At 56.6% G+C, this 18108-nt stretch overlaps 1 protein-coding gene across 1 annotated transcript; it reads left to right on the top strand.

Annotated features, from left to right (window-relative positions):
- Positions 1-235: 235 nt before the first annotated feature.
- On the top strand, positions 236-17673 carry LOC142407517 (L-gulonolactone oxidase-like). Its single transcript, XM_075497140.1, has 12 exons — positions 236-253; positions 638-739; positions 1384-1509; positions 3410-3504; positions 5028-5118; positions 5830-6015; positions 14120-14227; positions 14663-14739; positions 15651-15800; positions 16197-16361; positions 16824-16914; positions 17241-17673. The coding sequence occupies exons 1-12, from the start codon at positions 236-238 to the stop codon at positions 17367-17369; spliced, it is 1338 nt and encodes a 445-aa protein (XP_075353255.1). The 3' UTR covers positions 17370-17673.
- Positions 17674-18108: the final 435 nt, after the last annotated feature.

Below are 18108 nucleotides of genomic sequence, written 5' to 3'. Positions count from 1 at the left end.
TCATTGGGTTTGGCAGAAACCCAATGGCTGATGGCAGAAACTGCCATCACCCACCCTGCCTTGGGTTAACCCCTGCCTGGAGATGGGATGGGGCCGGGTCTTTTGGCTGCACCCCTACATGCCAGGCCTGGGGACAGTGTCTCAGGGTGGATGGCTGAGGTTGGAGGGAGGTCCCAACCTGGTCCCAGTCAGCCCCTCGTGATGGGGCCATCTGGGGACAGTGGGACATGAGGCCATGCCCATGGGCCACGAGGTAGGTATGGGTGCTGAGACCAGGTTTGAGAAGAGACCAGAGCAGAAGAGGCCATGCAAACCAAGAGGACCTCAGCACACGCCATGCTGTAGGAGGAAGGGATGAGCTGTTCTTGAGGGAGATGTCTCAAATAGCCCAGGGCATCCTCCCACTTCTCCCCACTGCAAAGGGAGCCCGGGCTGACTTGCTCACGTGGAGTGAGCTGACTTGCTCGCTCTGCTCTACGGGCTCAAGGGGTTGAGATGGACGCCTGCGTCCATAAATAATTAATCCTTTTGGAAACCTGGCTCTGGTACAGTGGTCTTGGCAGACGAAGGATGGGCTGTGTGGAAAAGCAGGGGAGGCACTTGCTTTCTTCTGCTTTAGCTCTTGGTTTTGGTCCAGGTTCACGGCCAAGGAGGAGTCAAGTTCCAGAACTGGGCCAAGACCTATGGCTCCTCTCCGGAGCTGTACTTCCAGCCCACCTCGGTGGAGGAGATCCGGGAGGTAAGGAGGGTGCTTCCAGGAGACAACCCATTAGAAATGAAGAGGAGGAAAGGCCAGGAAGGGCTGTGATGCTCCATCACGTTCGGTCAGAGAGGTCACAGCTGGTGACAGCACGAGTCCTTCCCTCAGCCCCAGGAGATGGCCCATCCTACTGAACTGCACATGTTCTCCAGCAGACTTGTCAAACACCTAAAAGATGCAGAAAACCAGCACGCCTGGCCCCAGGTGACTCTGTTCCTTGGGCATCAGCATCTGGCACCCTTCTGGAGTCCTCTGCCTGCCCCGGCTGCCATGCTGAGGGGTGGGAGTCCTGTGTCACTTTTGTCACCCCAGAGATGCCTCTGTCATCCTAGGGTGTCTCAGGTGGGCATCGCCTCTTTTGGGATCATAGAATGGTTGGGGTTGGAAGGAACCTTTAAAGGTCATCTAGTCCAACCCCCAAGGATGATCCCAAGGGCTGTCGTAGGAGGTGTCTGGGCTCCAGGGGTGGTTTTAACCCCAGATGGTGAGTTGTCCAAGTGAAGGCGGTGTCAATGATGGGTGAGATTTTAGCTTGGGATGTCTCGCAGTGCCTCTGGCACTGCCCTTAGCACACGGCTTTGAGGGAGGTGTTGGATGCTCAGGGCCGTCTGTTGTCTCTGCAGATCCTGGATATGGCCAGGCAGCGGGACAAGAGGGTGAAGGTGGTGGGGGGTGGCCACTCTCCTTCGGACATTGCCTGCACCGATGACTTCATGATCCAGATGGGGAAGATGAACAGGGTCCTCAAGGTAAGACCGGCTTCTGGGAGGTGGCTGGTGGCCCTGAAACATGGTGGCACCCCCGTTCGTGCGGCCACCGAGGGCTGGGAGGCGTTGTGCCAACGCTGCCATACCCAGGGTGGGAGGTGAAAGGATGGAGAGGCTTTCCTCTCCTCACAGCCAGGAGTTTTCCCAAACCAGACCCTGAATCGCCGATGCAAGACTGGGGAATGCACATTGTCCCAGTGTAAAAGCATCCCTTGAGCACTGGAAGCGTATGGATCGGCTATAAAAAAGCAAAGCAGCGACGTCTTCCCAGCGTGCGTTCAGCGAGGGCTTATCCTTGGCATGTTGTCCTCATCACAGCAGGCTCTGCTGGATGGGGAGGAGGTACCTGGATGGGGAGGAGGTACCCGGCAGGATCACTTTTCGCGGCTCGCTTCATGCGAGCTTGCAAAGGTGCTTTAAGCACAGCAGCCTGGCAAAGCCCCGGCTGGATGTTTCTGGTCCGTGGTTTGTTCCTGCATCAGGTGGGAAATGTCCCCATGGGAGGTTGCTCCGTTTGGTGACACTGGGAAGGAAACAGCTCTTGCTGGTTGCCTCTGGGTCATATCCTGAACAACTCTGGGAAGACGAGAGCTGCTGCGAGGGAGAGGTTTTCCTGCGCTTCGCTTTGCATCCAGACCTCCGAGGTGGAGGGAGATGCTGGGCTCTTACTGGGGCTGGTTGTAACAGTGAGAGAACTGACTGTGTGCACGTGTGCATGCCTGCGTGTCGTGTGTGCACGCACACGTATGCCTGCAGGGGTGTGTGTGCATGCATGCATTTGTGCATATACGTGCATCTGTGCATATACGTGCATTTGCGCATATACGTGCATTTCTGCATATACACGCATCTGTGCATATACGTGCATTTGTGCATATACGTGCATCTGTGCATATACATGCATCTGTGCATATACGTGCATCTGTGCATATACGTGCATTTCTGCATATACATGCAGCTGTGCATATACGTGCATTTGCGCATATACATGCATCTGTGCATATACGTGCATCTGTGCATATACATGCATCTGTGCATATACGTGCATCTGTGCATATACGTGCATTTCTGCATATACATGCATCTGTGCATATACGTGCATCTGTGCATATACGTGCATTTGTGCATATACACGCATCTGTGCATATACGTGCATTTATGCATATATGTGCATCTGTGCATATACATGCATCTGTGCATATACACGCATCTGTGCATATACGTGCATTTGTGCATATACACGCATTTGTGCATATACATGCGCGTGTCTTTCTGTGTGTGTGCGCACGCGTGTGTGTGTGCGCGCAGCTGAAGATGAAAAATCCTCACTGCAGCAGCGTATTCTGAGAGCTGGATCATTACTGGTAATTAACAGCAATAATTAATTCAGGACGGCTCCCTCCCTGACGGCTCCGTCTATCCGAAGGGGGATGAAGAGCTCCTAAGGGTAATAAGCTGTCCTTCCACCAGCAGCTGGCTGCAGCTGGCTGAGCAAGGCGGGAGGGCAGAGCAGAGCGGTTTGCTGACAGTAGAGCTTTGCTGGGGAGTGTCTTCTCCCTTGCATCGACCAGCACCTCAGAGAAGTGACGGGAGAGGTTACAGACCCCTGAGACTGGGGAGAGCAGAGGGGAGCGGGGGCTGGACCAGGGACAGGAATCAATGGCACCGTTGGGTTGGGTGAGGGTTGGGTTGGGTGAGGGTTGGGTTGGGTGAAGGTCTGAGAGAGGCAGCAGCTCAGGATGGAGCAAGACCCTCGTGGTACGCGGCTCTCCCGTACAGACGTTATCAACTGCCTTGGTAAGAGCAGAGGCGTGTTCCATGGAGTGTTTCTCCTCCAAGCTGTGTGACCTTCCCCTCTCCCCTCCCACCCCATCCTTTGCAGGTGGACATGGAGAAGCAGCAAGTGACGGTGGAAGGTGGGATTTTCCTCTCGGATCTGAACGTCGAGCTGAGCAAGCACGGGCTGGCCCTGGCCAAGTGAGTGGGACACGTGCGCGGGGCTGTCCCTGGGTGTCCTCCACGGTGTCCATCCTTGCGCCAAGTCAAGCGCTGGGACGTGGCAAAACAGGGACGTTTGAAGAGCTTTTACTGCAGAATAGGGGTGTTTACTTCAGGATCTGGTCTTCCACCAGGGTCCTGCAGACCACGGGTCAACCCCCCCTCACCATGGAGTAGCTGATCCTGCCTGAGAGCAGGAGGTTGGACAAGGGGAGCCTTTATCCCCATACCACCCCTACGTTCTCACTGCACCCACCAAGCTGGTCCTTTCCATGTCATGAAGGAAAACTCAGTGCTCCGTAGCCCTAAAAGATGAGAGCACCCCTCCTAGGGATGTCTTGCACGGGGCAGAGGCTGAGAGCAGGCAGCTCCTGGCAAAGGAGGCTGACGGTAGATGAAATCAGGCTAGAAATGAGTTTTTGATGGCGAAGGGCAATTAGTCATTGGCGTATCTTAGCAGGAGGCATAGGAGAATCTTCGCTCTGCGTTGCTTTGGGATGTCTGGTGTCCCCAGAAGAGGAGGTGGAAGTGATGGGCTGGGGGTCCAGAGCAATCTGGGGGCAGAGGATGGGACGCCCTGAGCTGATCACAGCTGGTCCTTCTGCCTCCGACACGCGTGGTTCTGCCTTGCAGAGGGCGTCTTGCCAAGGGCTTGGAGAAACCCACGTTCGGACAGGGGTTTGCAAAGGAGATAGCCATGGAGAGCATTTCTCACACTCGATCTCTTTCATTTGCTGACCTCAGGGAAGAAATTGCTCTTTAATTACAGCCTAGCTCAATATCTGCTTTCCTCAGTCAATACAAGAGATCAGTTTGTCAGAGGCCAGGGCCGGGATGAAGGTTCAGAGAAATAAGCCCCACCTGACCAGATGGCCAACGGTGTGCGTGGGGTGAGCAGGAGGAGGAATCCACCGATGGTTGCAATGGTCGTAGAAACCACATCTGGTTCAGGAGGTCCCTGCTCGCCAGCTGTTGGAAGCTGAAGGAGTATTTGGGGGAAATGCCAGGAACAGCACACTGTTTCTTTAACCTTCTGCCATCCTCATGTGCCAACCTTGGCCATGGTTGGAGGGACGGACCTCAGTCTGCAGGCTTCATGCTTGCAGATGCTGCTTCCAGCCCTGCTCCTCACTAATGCTTCTGGGGTAAACCCAGGTTCCTCACCCCGTGCTCTGACTACATCCAGGCTGATGGGGAGAGATTGGGACTTGTGAGATGGGACACAACTCAGTTGACCATGGCGACCTATGCTGCCTCTTCCTTCTTGTGGATTATAGTAGCATCCTGATAGATATGTCCCATGGAGATGTGCACATGGGGCCAACGAACCCACCCGTTGCTACAAGGTACCCAGAAGGGTGGAAAACCCTGCTCGTTGGGGCAGGGGCCATGTCCTGGGGGACTCTGTACCTGCACACAGCTTTATGCCTGGCACGGTGGGCTGTGCTCCACACCGTGTCCCACTTGCTCAGGTCCTCACCAGCCCCTTCATCTGCCCCCAGCTTAGGAGCCGTTTCTGAGGTGGCGGCGGCCGGTGTGATCGGGACGGGGACGCACAACACCGGGATCAAGCACGGCATCCTGCCCACCCAGGTGAGACACGAGTTGGGAGCGTGTTCATGCACGGACATCAGCATCTTGAGGGCTTCAAGGGAGATGTCCCATCACCCAGTCTGGTTCTGGTGTGCCCAGGCCTGGGGTAAGGAAGGAGCACACTGTACTCAGCGAGCAGGAGGGGTCCTGCCCGCCCCGGGATGGGGCTGCTATGGGGGACCCCCAAGTCCCCCATGCACAGTGGGACCTCCTCATCTGCCAGCCAAATCATGATCCAGCCCAAAACTCCTCTGTCCCTGTGCTTTATGGTCTTCTAATCCGATGAATAAACTCTGTACCAAAGGGAAAGCAATTTTTCTTGTATCGGAGCCCCCCCAAACCAAATCTCTGCAGGGCCCAGGTCTGTTTTTAACTAGACAGTTATGAAAATCCTCCACTCCTAGCTCAAATCCTGTACAGCGATTCCACCGGTGGTTATGGAGAAGTGAAATCATTTGGGGGAGTTCTACTTCTTTATTTGATGGCTTTTCCTAGCCAGAGAGAGAAGGACCCTTGTCTGTCACTACATCAAAGGTGGCAGGAGAGGGGTTGGTGGAGCCAAGCTCACCAGAAAGCACCCTGTGATGCTGGTCATGGTATGGGGGTCTTCCTGCTTAGCCCCCAGCCGTAAGGTTTGGGGTGAATGCGGGGTCTCGACATGGAGATGGGACACATTGAACACTCGCTGAGGCTTTGCTCCCCTCTCGGCAGGTTGTGGCACTCACGCTGCTGACAGCCTCGGGGGAGATCCTGGAGTGCTCCGAGTCCATCAACGCGGACATCTTCCAGGCTGCCCGCCTGCACCTCGGCTGCCTGGGCGTTGTGCTCACGGTCACCTTCCAGTGCGTGCCCCAGTTCCACCTGCACGAGGTGGTCTTCCCCTCCACCCTCACCGAGGTATGCCGCGGGTGATGCTTTCAAAGCTTCCTTGGGGATAAGCAAAGTTCTCAGCGAGGTGGCGTGGTTGGAGGGAGACTGGGAAGTGGTTCCGCTCCGGAAGAAAATCCCACAGGTGTGTGTGGGTTGCCCTCCTTGTGCATCTTCATAGCGTGCTTCGTGCTGGGGACTTCTCCAGGGTGACAAAGGAGAGGAAGGAAACGCCATGGTTCTTAGGAAATGCCACTTTAACTTCCCATGGGAATAGCATCTTCTGGGACCGGAGAGGTGCCGGCGGCGGGGTGGGGAGGAGAGGTACTCGTGAGTGCCACCTCTGCCCCACGTAGGGCCGGTGAGCGGTGGGGAGCTGCAGCAAGACGTGCGTTGCATCGTGCGGTTGATGTTCAGGAGCAAAGCAGGGTTTGGGGTGTGGCCCCTCGAGCGGTCGCAAGCTGAGCCAGCGGGGTGGTGGGAAATGGGGGGTGCTGAGCCCCCTTGTGCTGTGGGAAGACATCTGCTTCCTTCCCAGGGGTGCTGCATGGAGCAGAGGCGAGGGCTGAGCGTGCTCTGGCAGCTTTGCTGGCCACAAAATCTGGGACGAGGCCGGGTGGGGAAGCCCAGGGTGCTGTGTGTCTGCCATGAGGAGTTCTTCGATCCTCACAAAAAAAAAAGCAGGTGGGACCTCTGCACCTCGCCCTGGGACCCTCTGCAGCCACCCTTCTGCGTCCAGCCTGGGGGAGCTGGGCAGAGAGGGGGAGCTGCGGGGAAAGAGGTGAAAGTTGTTTCCTTTATTTATTATTCCTGGTGGGTTTTGAGAACTGCAAGGCACCATCTCTGGGAGGAGTTGTGTCCATTCCCAGCCGCTTTCAGCTCCACGTCTGGCCCAGGACAGCTCAGGGGTGTGAAGGTGACGTGAAACCTCATCTCCTTCATCATTGCCATGCTCATCCCTGAGCTGTTCCCGGGCTCCTCTCTTAAAACTGGTCCAGATTGATACAGATTTTTTGCATTTATCTAGCCTGAGATTCAAACAGCTAATTTTACTGTCCTGGACCAACCTCTGTGCCGCCCCGGGGTGGCTCATGGCTGCAGGAGAAGGCTGGTGGCTTCCAGTGTCCTCAGGAACATGCCAAAGACTTTCTGTGCTCACCCTGGGCTGCGGAGAGTGACCCTGAGCTGGGACATGGCTTTGTCCTTCAGGGACATCCTCTGGGTCCTGGCAGGGGAGATGGGACCACCGTGCTGTGGGAGGGCTGGCTGCCTGGCAGGCAGCAGGCAGGCAGGCAGGCACTGCTGCCTGCTCTCCTGGGCACGATCCCCAGCTCGGAGAGGATGCGTTGGCATGGGGTAGGTTGCAAACCTGGGATCCGGGGGAGCAGAGGGCTCCTGCTTAGGAGAGACCTCCTGGCTGGGCTCGAGTTGGCTGGCGGGAGCCGCGTGCCACCAGTGGGACCGAGGCGGGGAGAGGAGGGTGAAAAACTCTTCTACTCTTCTTTTATTTCACCTCCGATTCAGATTTGGGGCTGGCAGGGTGCTTGCCCTCGGGAAGGACAGCCAGTGCCCTCCTTAGGGAAAAAGTCCCTGTGTCCTGGCCTCTCTGCAGCATCATCCTCCCATCTCAGCAGCCATTGTCGCCTGCCTGACTCAGCCCGGAGGTGTCAGAAATCGGACCCCCTCCTCCGGCTGTGCTCTATCTTTTGCGTACAACCCCGTGGGTTTTAAACCGTTCCCCCGTCTCGCGAGCAATGCCTGAGCCTCGCTGCGGGCAGGGATAAGCCAGGGGAAGAGCAGCCAGAGCGGTGGGGAGCTGCTCCGGGCTTGGACGTGTGCCTGGGCTGTGCAATGCCGGCAGTCCCACCGGCGCCGGGGTGGAGGTTTGCCCGTTGCCGTCAGCTTCATCTTCCCTGGGCTGCCTCCGAGCTGCCGCAGGACTGAGCGCGGAAGCTCCGGTGCAATTGAGTTAGAGATGCTGAAGGAGCCTGCGGGCGTCAGCGCTTGCTTCTGGCCGTGGGAAACGTCACCGTGAGCTGGATCAGCCAACGCCTCCGCTCAGTTTAACCCGGTGTTCGCAGGTCAGCGGAGATCTGGTAACTCCAGGCACGCGTGACTAAGCCTATGCAGATTTAATGTTCCAGCTGGAGAAAATTGCCCTTGCTGGAAATCCTGGTCCGGTCTGATGAGCTGATGTGCTGCCTGGACTAAGCAAAAACAGGGAGAAAACTCTGCCTGCGCTGAGCCAGCATCCCCGGAGGCAGGCAGCGCCTGGCTGGGTCCCGGAGAGGAGCAGGGTCCCCAGGGCACGGCTGCTCCCGCGAGCCGTGTGCTCTCCAAGGAAGTGTCGTCTCCCATCTCCTTGTCTCCTGCCACTCAGCTAACGGAGAGCCTTGCTTTTTCCAGCGGCAGATGGGTCACTTAAAACAGTCCGTGAGCATCTTGTGCTTTTGATAATAACTTGGTCCTTTCTTGTGTGTGAGGTCTGGGTATTTTTTGGGATGGGGCTCTCCATCTCAGCGAAGTTGGGTTGGGTTTAACTCTTTTTTTGAGCTGAACTTGGGACGGGCTGTGCTGGGGATGAGAAGGAGTGTGATGGGGGACACGTCTCAAGGACCAGACTGAACAAATCCCTTATCAGGATCCAACCCCAGAGCTGCATTTGGGTCCTGTGATGGAAAACTCCCTTTAAACCAATTGTCACGTTGCTACTGGACTTGTCCGTCTCCATCTTGCCAAAGGTCCAGATCACCCAGACTAAGGTGTACGGTGCTAGCAACTGGCCCATCTGGGACATCCCCAAGGGAGGTGGCTTTCTGAGGAGGGTTTCTGACCTGCTCTTTCATAGATCAGGGTCTTGCATGACTCTGAAGGCTTCACATGCTGTCTCCTCCTTGGCAAGTTGTCCTGCTGTCCCACCATCCGTCCTCTCCCTGTTGTCCCCTCTTCATGACCATGTCCCTCCTGAAGCCCACATCTTGCATGTAGCCCATGAAAGGGCACTTGGTTGGCCATGGAGAGCATGAGAAGTTTAGGTCCTTGTTCAGTACAGGGCTGAGGCTCTGGGGACAGTGTCCTGGGATGCTGGAGAGTGGTTTCCTCCAGCTGAGCTTTCCATCCCCAGCAGGAACCAGGCTGAAACAGGCTGATTTCCCTCGAAAGAGGCATGAAATGTCCTTTTTTGGGGCAGTGCATCTCCTGGGCTTTACGAGCTTAGGTCTCCATGTGGCTTTGTGGCCAATGGTGGGTGTGATCCGGTTCCCTCAGAAAGCGTTTCGAAGGCCCCGTGGGCATTTCTACAGAGCGATTTGAAGGAATTCTTTCTGCTGAGAACACATCAAAACTGACTTCCCCTGTCTCTGCCATTACATAAACTCCTTTTAACTGCTGGATGCATTTCCTTGGAGCCCTCCTACCCTCACGGTGCTGGGAAGTCGGACGGAGCAAGCTGTTCCACCTGATGCTCAGACCCTCCGTGGCTGGGACAGCTCAGCGCAGCTGCCGTGTCGGGATGTGACCTGCTGCCTTGAGCTGAGCAATCATCCAGCTTGTCCCAGGTCTCTGGCACCAGGTCGTCGTTGGAGGCTGCAGCACTGCACAGGGTAAAGCCTACAGAGAAGGGGCCACCTGCAAGTTGAAAGACCTGGTGGCCTTCTAAATGCTGTGTGGACTCACTGCATTCACTGGAAGGAGTTAGATTTCTGGGTGGGGAAACTGAGGCACAAAGTCCATCAGGAGGATGAAACCTGTGGTGGTGGAAAGGAACCTCTCCAGGAGCTTGGATCTGCTTCTACCACTGATCGTCCTTGTCCTCCTGTGAGGTCTGACGTCCCCGCTGGTGCATCCTCAACAGCATCCTCACCCGTTGTCTCATTTGGGTCTCACAGGTCCAGTTCCAGCCCTGCCTAATGACAGCATAAGCCTTCGTTAAGTCGGGCTCATGAAAAATAAATAGTCCTTGGACAAAAGCAGCAACATTTGTTGCAGGATTGATCAGCGCTACAGCACTAGTAAAGCTCTGAGAAATGCTGTCCTTAATTTTTTAAGGACTGAATTATTCAGTGCCCCGTTGGGGTGGCTCGAACACCACCACGAATGTGAATTTAACGCGCTTTTGCAGTGCCTTCTTCGTAAGCCCTGATCCAAAGCAACCCAACGGTCCTTGTGCCACGCTGTGGGCAGCTGGGCTGGCCAGGGCGGTGGACAGAGAGGTCCATGCACGTTACCCGAGTCCAAGAGCAGCTGCACCAGGGCAGTCGAGAGCTGGAGCACTTCAGGGTCTTATTTTTCCTGGGAGGTGGGAAAGGAAGACAGAGGGACGAGGGAAACCTGCCAAGATATTTCTCCAGCCTGCAGTGAGGTCATTACCGGTATTTCCAGTTGCAGAGGTGATGCGTTTGCGTTTAATGGAGTATTTTTTGCCTGTGAACTGCCCGTTTGCTTCCTGAGCTGCGACTTCCCTGGTGTCCCGCAGCGGGGAGTTCCCCACTTTAAATGCATTTAAATATGTTTAAATGTGGCGGGAGCCTGCCAGCTCCCTACGGCTTGGTCCTCACTCACCCTGCCAGACTGCTTGGACCTTCACTGCATCCTCTAGCACCTCTCCTCAGACAAATCGCCAGGTTAAGTGTTGTTTTACACCTCCTAATCTGCCTTTTATATAGGAAACTTAAGCTCACCTGCAGGATAACCCTGCTGTCCTAAGCCCAGGCTGAGCTTTACCCTGCTCAGCATCATCTGCCCAGGCTATGCCCCCTGCACAGCTCAGCCCATCTTTCCCGGTCCCTCGGGGCTGTTAGGAGGGTGAAACGAGAACGCACTCTATAAATATTAATGCCATTATCAATTCTCGCTCATCGCTGTTCCTTGCCTGCTTCCAGATCTCCGGCTTTCATGTTGAGTGGCCCAGTGAGGCGGAAGAGAATAATGGCAAGGGAGCAGGTTGCTTGAAATATTTAAGCCTGAGTTATCTAAGACATTGCAAATAATATATGTGTCAGAGGAGCCAGGCTTGGGTTTGTGGTTATGTAAGGTCTGCATGCTTTCTTTTCTGGCCTCGTGATTGTCTTTATCACTGGGATAAACTCAGCCGCTCTAGCTGCTGACGATGACCAGGATCAAGGCACGGGACCGAGAGGGTTCGTTGCACAGCTGAGGTCACCAGAGAGACCTGCAGAGCATCCCTGGATGGTGGCAGGGATGGAGTCAACCTCCCCTTGCCCCGGACCTGCTGGGAGGCTGATGAGGATGAGGATGGGTCAGACTCAGATACGATGCTCCTTCCCCTGATCTTTGCAGCTTTGGGGCTTCCTGAGCTGGAGGTGGTTTGTATATACGTAATAAGGCAGCGAGTTTCTCATCCAGGAAGGTCTCTGATCTGCTTCTGAGCCCATGCAGACTTTTAACCACCTGCAGACTTGCACAGCTTAGCGACCTGGTGGGTGAAGAAGTGCTTCTTTTGGTCTGAGCCTAACACTTCCTAACCTTAACCCTAACCCTAACCTGAACCCCAACCCTTTGGGGGATGTCTCAGGCACCTGGGATGGATCCCTCGAGCCCAACTCCTCCAAGACCACCCAGTGCCTAAACTCCCTCACAGTTGCTGGGCCTGGTCTTGTCCCTCCTAGCCAGAAATGTTGGTTTTGGCCTCAGTGCATGGAAGTGACTCTTCCAACTGGTGCTCAGACATTGTCCCCTGATGTGGTGGGACAGGCACAGGCAGCACGCAGGCAAAGGGGGGAGGCTGAGCATCCATCTCCTCTCCCAAAATGCAAGCTCTCCATGCTCCTTGGCTTCCCTTCCTTGCTCTGATGGACCTACGGGATATGTGCTAGTGACTTCTTGTCCTTCGTCCTCCACAGCACCTTGGCCACATCTGCCCCTTGTCCCATCCTCGTCCTTTCCCTGAAGACCATCTGGAGCAACCCCACCTGCATTGCAGCAGGCGGGGTGCCTGACCCTCAGCTCAGTGAGCTCTCAAGGGTGTTTGCAAGGGAGAAAGCAAGCGGCTTCTTTTGACCCAGCCTTCATGAAGCAAAGGGATTTGTTCTGAGTTCCTGGGGGGGAAGCAAAGATGAGCAAAATCCCTTGGGTCTCTGCATGCTCCAGGGCCGTCTCCGTTGCGTGTGTTGGCCACGTTACAGCAACAAGATTTCCACTGCCCAACCCCTGCCTCCGACTCCGGCACTCAGCCAGCAGACAACGTCCCCAAGGACTCCCGAAGCCGGCTCGCTCGCTGCCTTCAGCTCTTGCCCGCTGCGCTGTAATTATCCTACAAAGTCGCGGGCTTATTTTCTTCAGACCGATATTTCTCTATCACAAGGATCAAAAGCGCACATTGAAAAGGTCGCCCCGCTAGCAATTTGCTTCTGCGCTCAGACGCCGCGGCTGGAAGACAAACAGACGTTGGCAGGATCACCTTGGGAAAGCTGCATCCTTCTTTTCCCCACTTCTTTTAGCTACTCGATGCATTTTTTCCTAAACCAAATTGGGGAAAACATGGGGTCGTGGCTTTTGTCTTGCTTCTGCTTGCACAATCGTTAACTGTTTCCAGCATAAGAACTTCTCTGGCCAGAAAATAGGCTGTTTTGGGAACATCTTTGAGAGATTTTTGTGGCTTTTTGGGAGCTGCAGATGCGAAGATGAAGGCAACACCATTAGCATTAATTCTCACCATATACAAGAATGCACTATTTGTCTTCCCATCCTCCCGGCTTTAATGGGACCCTGGCATTACGGCAGCGCAACCCCCCGAAGACCCTCACCTTATGGCAGGGTCACGGCAAGATGCTCAGTGCTAAAGCAGCCCAGCCTGGTAATTAATAGCTCATTAAGACAAATAACTCAAATGACCCAGCCGGAAAGGAGCAGCTTCACAGCCAAGGTTGCCGTGACCTCCCTGGGGTTATATCCATGGGCCGTTGCACCTTCTCCTGTGTCAAGCAATCTCCTTGAAGCAAAGCTGCCGGGTATTTCAGCCTTTCTGCAAAGCTATGGGAGATCTCTGCGGGAGGAGCGGGGGGTGGTTGGGGAGGCTGTTTGCGAGAGGGAGAGGTGCTGGCCCGGCTGAGATAGCACCGTGCAGGGGGTGAGCGCAGGCTTCCTCCACCCTTGCACGCACAGGCAGGGAGAAAAGACGAGGGCTGAAGGGTCTTCTCATTTCCGTGGGTGCTGCCGTGTCACGCAGCGGGGTTTCCTCCAAGTAGCCCTGGGACAAGACCCCGGTGGCTCCGGGAACAGGCTGAGTTTAGTAGGCACGGAGGTGTTGGGTTGATGGTTGGACTAGATGATCCTAGAGGTCTTTTCCAACCTTAATGATTCTATGATTCTATGAGTATGTCCTGGGGCTGCGGTCACCCCCTCGATCCCCATCACCTGCGTTGTCCTGCCTGTCCCCTGCCTGCTCAGACTCCCCATGCCTCGCTGCCCTCGGCTGCCAGCAGGCATCTCATCCGAGGGAGCTGCCTTTCTTAAAGCTCTTTTTTGTGTCTTTATGAATAATTTGGCAATTCTGCATTTGAAGCAGGGGGAGTCTCTGGGATGGGGCCATGTAACGCATCCCGGCTCCATCCCCCGTTGCCCTGGGCCTCCAGAGCCGCAGAGGGCTGTGCTGCCAGGGTGTGAAAGCTGGGGAGGGCATCCCTGACCCTGGACCAGGAGGTGGATTTTGGAAGCCCTCAGCATGCCCTGCTGTATGGCTGATGGCTGGAGGGTCCCCCTCCAGCCTTGTCTGTGCTGCCTGATGTCTGGTAATGCCTCATGGAGCAGTTTGGGGGCTGCAGAGGTGTGATTGTGGGAGGACGCGGAGTCTGAGCTCGGTCGTGTGCCAGATGCAGCCCCAGCAGCGTCTTCAGGATGGGGAGCTCTGCCACGGCTGAGGCAGAGGAGACAATGGGGCTGCCCTGTTCCCTTCCCCAAATGTCGGGTCCATGGTCTCTGTTAGCCCCTTGGTGCATGGCTGGGCTGTATTGACCCCCCTCCAACCCATGGCTCCCTGAGACTCTGCGGACAGACTCCTCGGACCTGCCCCGGCATCCCTGGGAGCCTCTGAGGTGCCTCCACCCCCCCACTCCTGGGATCCCTGCTTGGGGTGGGGACAATGACCAACCAGCCCCTGTTTCTCTGGTTGTTGCAGGTCCTCGATCACCTCGAGGACCACCTGAAGAGATCCCAATACTTCCGATTCCTGTGGTTCCCTCACAGCGAGAACGTCAGCGTCATCTACCAGGACCCCACCAACAAGGCAGGTCCCACCGGGCTCCATGCATGAAGAGAGAAGGGCCTGTGCACAAAACCGGGTGCCCTTCCAGAGCTGTTTCAGGATGGGCTTGCAGTGCAAGGGCTGCTGGGGTGGCTGATCAGGGAAACAGCATTTTGGGGCTGGGCTGGACTCTGCCCGTGCTCCACGGTCTGGGAGTCCGAGAACAGATGCAGCTGGGGCTGTCCAAGCTCTTAGCATCCTCATGACAAAGCCTGGTCTCTTTCTGGGGCTGGATGTGGCCCTGTTTCATCACAGGAGAGAGATCTGGGGAGTTCCTGGGGTGCCCTTCTCCAAACTCCCGCTTCCAGCTTGGTCCTGGTCCAGGGCATGTCCTCCCACCTTCATGCCTGCAGGCAAGAAAGCTGCAAACCCTGCTAGTCCCTAATGACCATCGTCTTCCTCTGCTTGGCTTTGCAGCCCCCTTCTTCCTCCGCCAGCTGGTTGTGGGATTATGCTGTTGGCTATTATTTGCTGGAGTTTCTGCTCTGGATCAGGTAGGAGCATGCTCTGGGAAGTGGCTGGGGACAAGTGGGGTCGGGTACGTTTGTCTGGCCTCATCCAGATCTGTTCTCTGCATCTCTGCACTGAAACCTGTGCTGGGAGTCCCAGGGAAGATGGCAAAGGAGGACTGTGACCCAAAGCATCCCCATCCCTGGGGAAGAAGGAGACGCTTGTTCTCCTCCAAGGAAGCCCCTGTGCAGGAGCAGCGGGTTTGGGCTGGGATTGATGTCTGGGGCTGCACTGCCCTCTCGTGTGCACAGAGCTGGAGCAGCGTGCCGAGGCAGCGCGGGTTTGCGGCAGCAAAAAGGAGCTTTTTGGGGGGACCGTGTTGGCTGTGAGCATGTCCTGAGCACCAGGGTGGAGAGAGGAGCTCCAGCCAGGTCGTGGAGGCTAGGCTGGGAAGCAGGACCCTGATGGCACAGGAGACCCGGTCTGGACTCCATGAAGAGGGAGAAGAGGGACTGTGGTCACGAAGGACTCTGCCAAGGGGTCCCCAGCAGCTCTCGGTCCCCCAGTGCGAGGATACCCAGTGCACAGCCTGGGAGGCACGGAGGTCTCAAGGGGGAGGGAAGGTGGTGACCGAGCACCCCTTTTTTAGCGTGCAGCAGGAGGAGGGAGCTGAGGGCAAGGGTGCAAGGTCCACGATCAGGTGGGGTGGGCACAGGCGAGCTCCCGGCAGGGCTGCAGCACCCCATGGGCTCCAGCACCCTTGGAGGATTGCAGCTTTGCTGCTTTCCTTACAGCCCCTTGAGAGGGCATCCCTTGGCCCAGCATCCCCGGGCTGTGGCTTGTGGCATCACAGCTCACAGCCTGCCCTTGGCAAACGCCCTTGGCAAATGCCCTTGGCAAATCCCTGGGCAGCAGCTCTGGGGTCAGATCTCACCTCCTGCTCTCTCCCTTGCAGCACCTTCGTGCCCAGCTTGGTGTGCTGGATCAATCGCTTCTTCTTCTGGCTCCTCTTCAGCTCCCGGGTGGAGAATATTGCCATCAGCTACAAGATCTTCAACTATGAGTGTCGCTTCAAGCAGCACGTTCAAGACTGGGCCATCCCCATGTAAATGGCTCTGCAGACCCTCCCTGTCCAGCCCCAGCTGGGCTCCGTGCCCAAACCACGTGCCATCCCCTGCCTGTGCTCTGCCCCAGCCCAGGCTGCCTGGAGCAGGAGCAAAGCCATGGAGAAAGGGACCTGGCTAGGAGGCACCATTCCTACCTGCAAGCTTAGCATGGGGACCCTTCTGCATCCCTGTCCTGGGGTACCAAATCCGTGCCGCACCATGTCTTGGAGCTCTGTGAGCCCAAAGCAATGGAAGGGATGTGCTGGGACATGCCGAGCCGTTCCCTGAATTAGCATGGGGCCAGGGATGGAGCCGTGGGGATGGGGGTTCAAATCTGAAGGGAGCTGGTTGTGCCCATGCTGGCATTAACCAGGGCTGGGGCTTCCCCTGGGCAGTGAGAAGACCAAGGAAGCCTTGCTGGAGCTGAAAGCCGCCTTGGAGAACAACCCCAAGATGGTGGCTCACTACCCCGTGGAGGTGCGCTTCGCTCGGGGGGACGAGATCTGGCTGAGTCCCTGCTTCCAGCGAGACAGCTGCTACATGAACATCATCATGTACAGGTAAGCCATGTCCCCTCTCCTCCTCATCTTCCTCCCCAGGTCAGTGTGCTGGTGCACCGGGAGCCGTGCCCAGAGACCCGGCAGCAGCAAACGCACAGGTCAAACACACCGACACCAGCTCTTGGCTGGCACTGGAGAGCTGGATTGAATGATCTCCTGCACCTTTGCCCGCTCATCCCACTCAGACATTTGCAGGCACCAAGCCAGAAGGGATGGGGTGGCCTTGGAGCACCCTAGAGCCACCCACCCCTGTTTCTTTAGGATGTTGTCCTACATGAGGGTCCACTGGCCAAGTGCTGGTGGCATGCTGGTTCCCAGAGGGTTTCCATCACCCTGGTGCTGGTCAAAGAGCCTGTGATGGGTCCCTGGGGTTGTCCTTCTCCCCAGGTGGGGGTTTCTCAGGGAGGTTTCCTGGGTGTGCAAATCCTCCCACAGCCCCTGCTAATGCCTTCCCTGCCCCAGGCCCTACGGGAAGAACGTCCCCCGCCTCAACTACTGGCTGACCTACGAAGGCATCATGAAGAAGCATGGTGGGAGACCACACTGGGCAAAGGTACTGATGGCCCTGCTCCAGGCAAAGGGGTCTGCAGAAGGGGGTCTCTTCCCCTTCTCCGTGGCAGCTCCTCATGGGAGGGGGGTGGTTTGCAGTTGAGTGGGGGTCAGAGAAGGGACCCCACATCAGGCTGGTCCCAGAGGGAGATGGGTGCCTCGAGGAGATGGTGTTCCCCTGTTTGCTACCCACCATGGGCATGTAGATAAGGGGATGGAGGTTCCACCACTTCTGCAGGGGCCTCCCACAGCACGTGGTGGTGGGGGTCCAGGGCCAGCGACACGTTCCCCACTGATGGGCAGCCCCCCCAGACACTTTCTCTCCTGCAGGCCCACAGCTGCACCCGGAAGGACTTTGAGAAGATGTACCCAGCCTTCCCCAAATTCTGCTCTGTCCGGGAGAAGCTGGACCCTACGGGGATCTTCCTGAATGCCTACCTGGAAAAGGTGTTTTACTGACGTGGGGGATGGAGGAAAAATCAGCCATCACCCCCAGTTCTCGGGACACCCCAAAGCTCATGGTCCTCTGTGGTCCCAAGGTGCTCAACCCCCAGCTCTGCCCTCATCTGTCGTGACAGCAGGCAGCAAGGGCTGGCCCTACGGGCAGGGGCATGCTCTGATCTGGCTGCTAACAAGGCTCTGCAGTGCCTGGAAATCTCTCCTGGAAACCAGCAGGTTGGGGGGGACCATGTCCCTGTCCCCCCGAGACCTGTACAGCCCCAAGCGCCTCCTGTCCAAGCCAACATCTCAATAAAGACCTTTCTTTGAGCAGACCTTATCTGAGCCTGTGCTTTCAGCCTGGGCGCACGTCCAAAGGAGATGCCTGGCCTGGAGGACCGGGGAAGGGGCTTGGTGTCCCTGTACAGCCCCACTGTGGGGGTCAGGGCTGGGCATGGAGACCAGAGCCCCTTGCACAGCCTGGGGCTGGTGCCATCCGCATCCCTGAGCTCAGGCCACCTCCCCTCGCAGAAGCACGCAGGCAGATTTTGGGAGGAAGAAGCTGCCTGCCAGGTCCACCCCAGCCTGGCTCGTGTTGGTGTAAGGGAAGCCATGCATGGGCAGATGGGCAGTGTCCTCTCCCAGGTAGGACCGCAGCTGCCCCATGCTGCCAAAACCTCCAGGAGATGCTCCTCAGGATCCAGCGGGGTGATGCCCCATGCTCCTGTCCCTCCTCTCCTAAAAACCGTCCCTGCTAGAC

The sequence above is a fragment of the Mycteria americana genome, chromosome 3 (genome assembly GCF_035582795.1).
Source record: "Mycteria americana isolate JAX WOST 10 ecotype Jacksonville Zoo and Gardens chromosome 3, USCA_MyAme_1.0, whole genome shotgun sequence".
Taxonomy (NCBI): domain Eukaryota; kingdom Metazoa; phylum Chordata; class Aves; order Ciconiiformes; family Ciconiidae; genus Mycteria; species Mycteria americana.
Note: the sequence above shows the minus strand (reverse complement) of the source record. Positions and strands in the feature narration are given on the sequence as shown.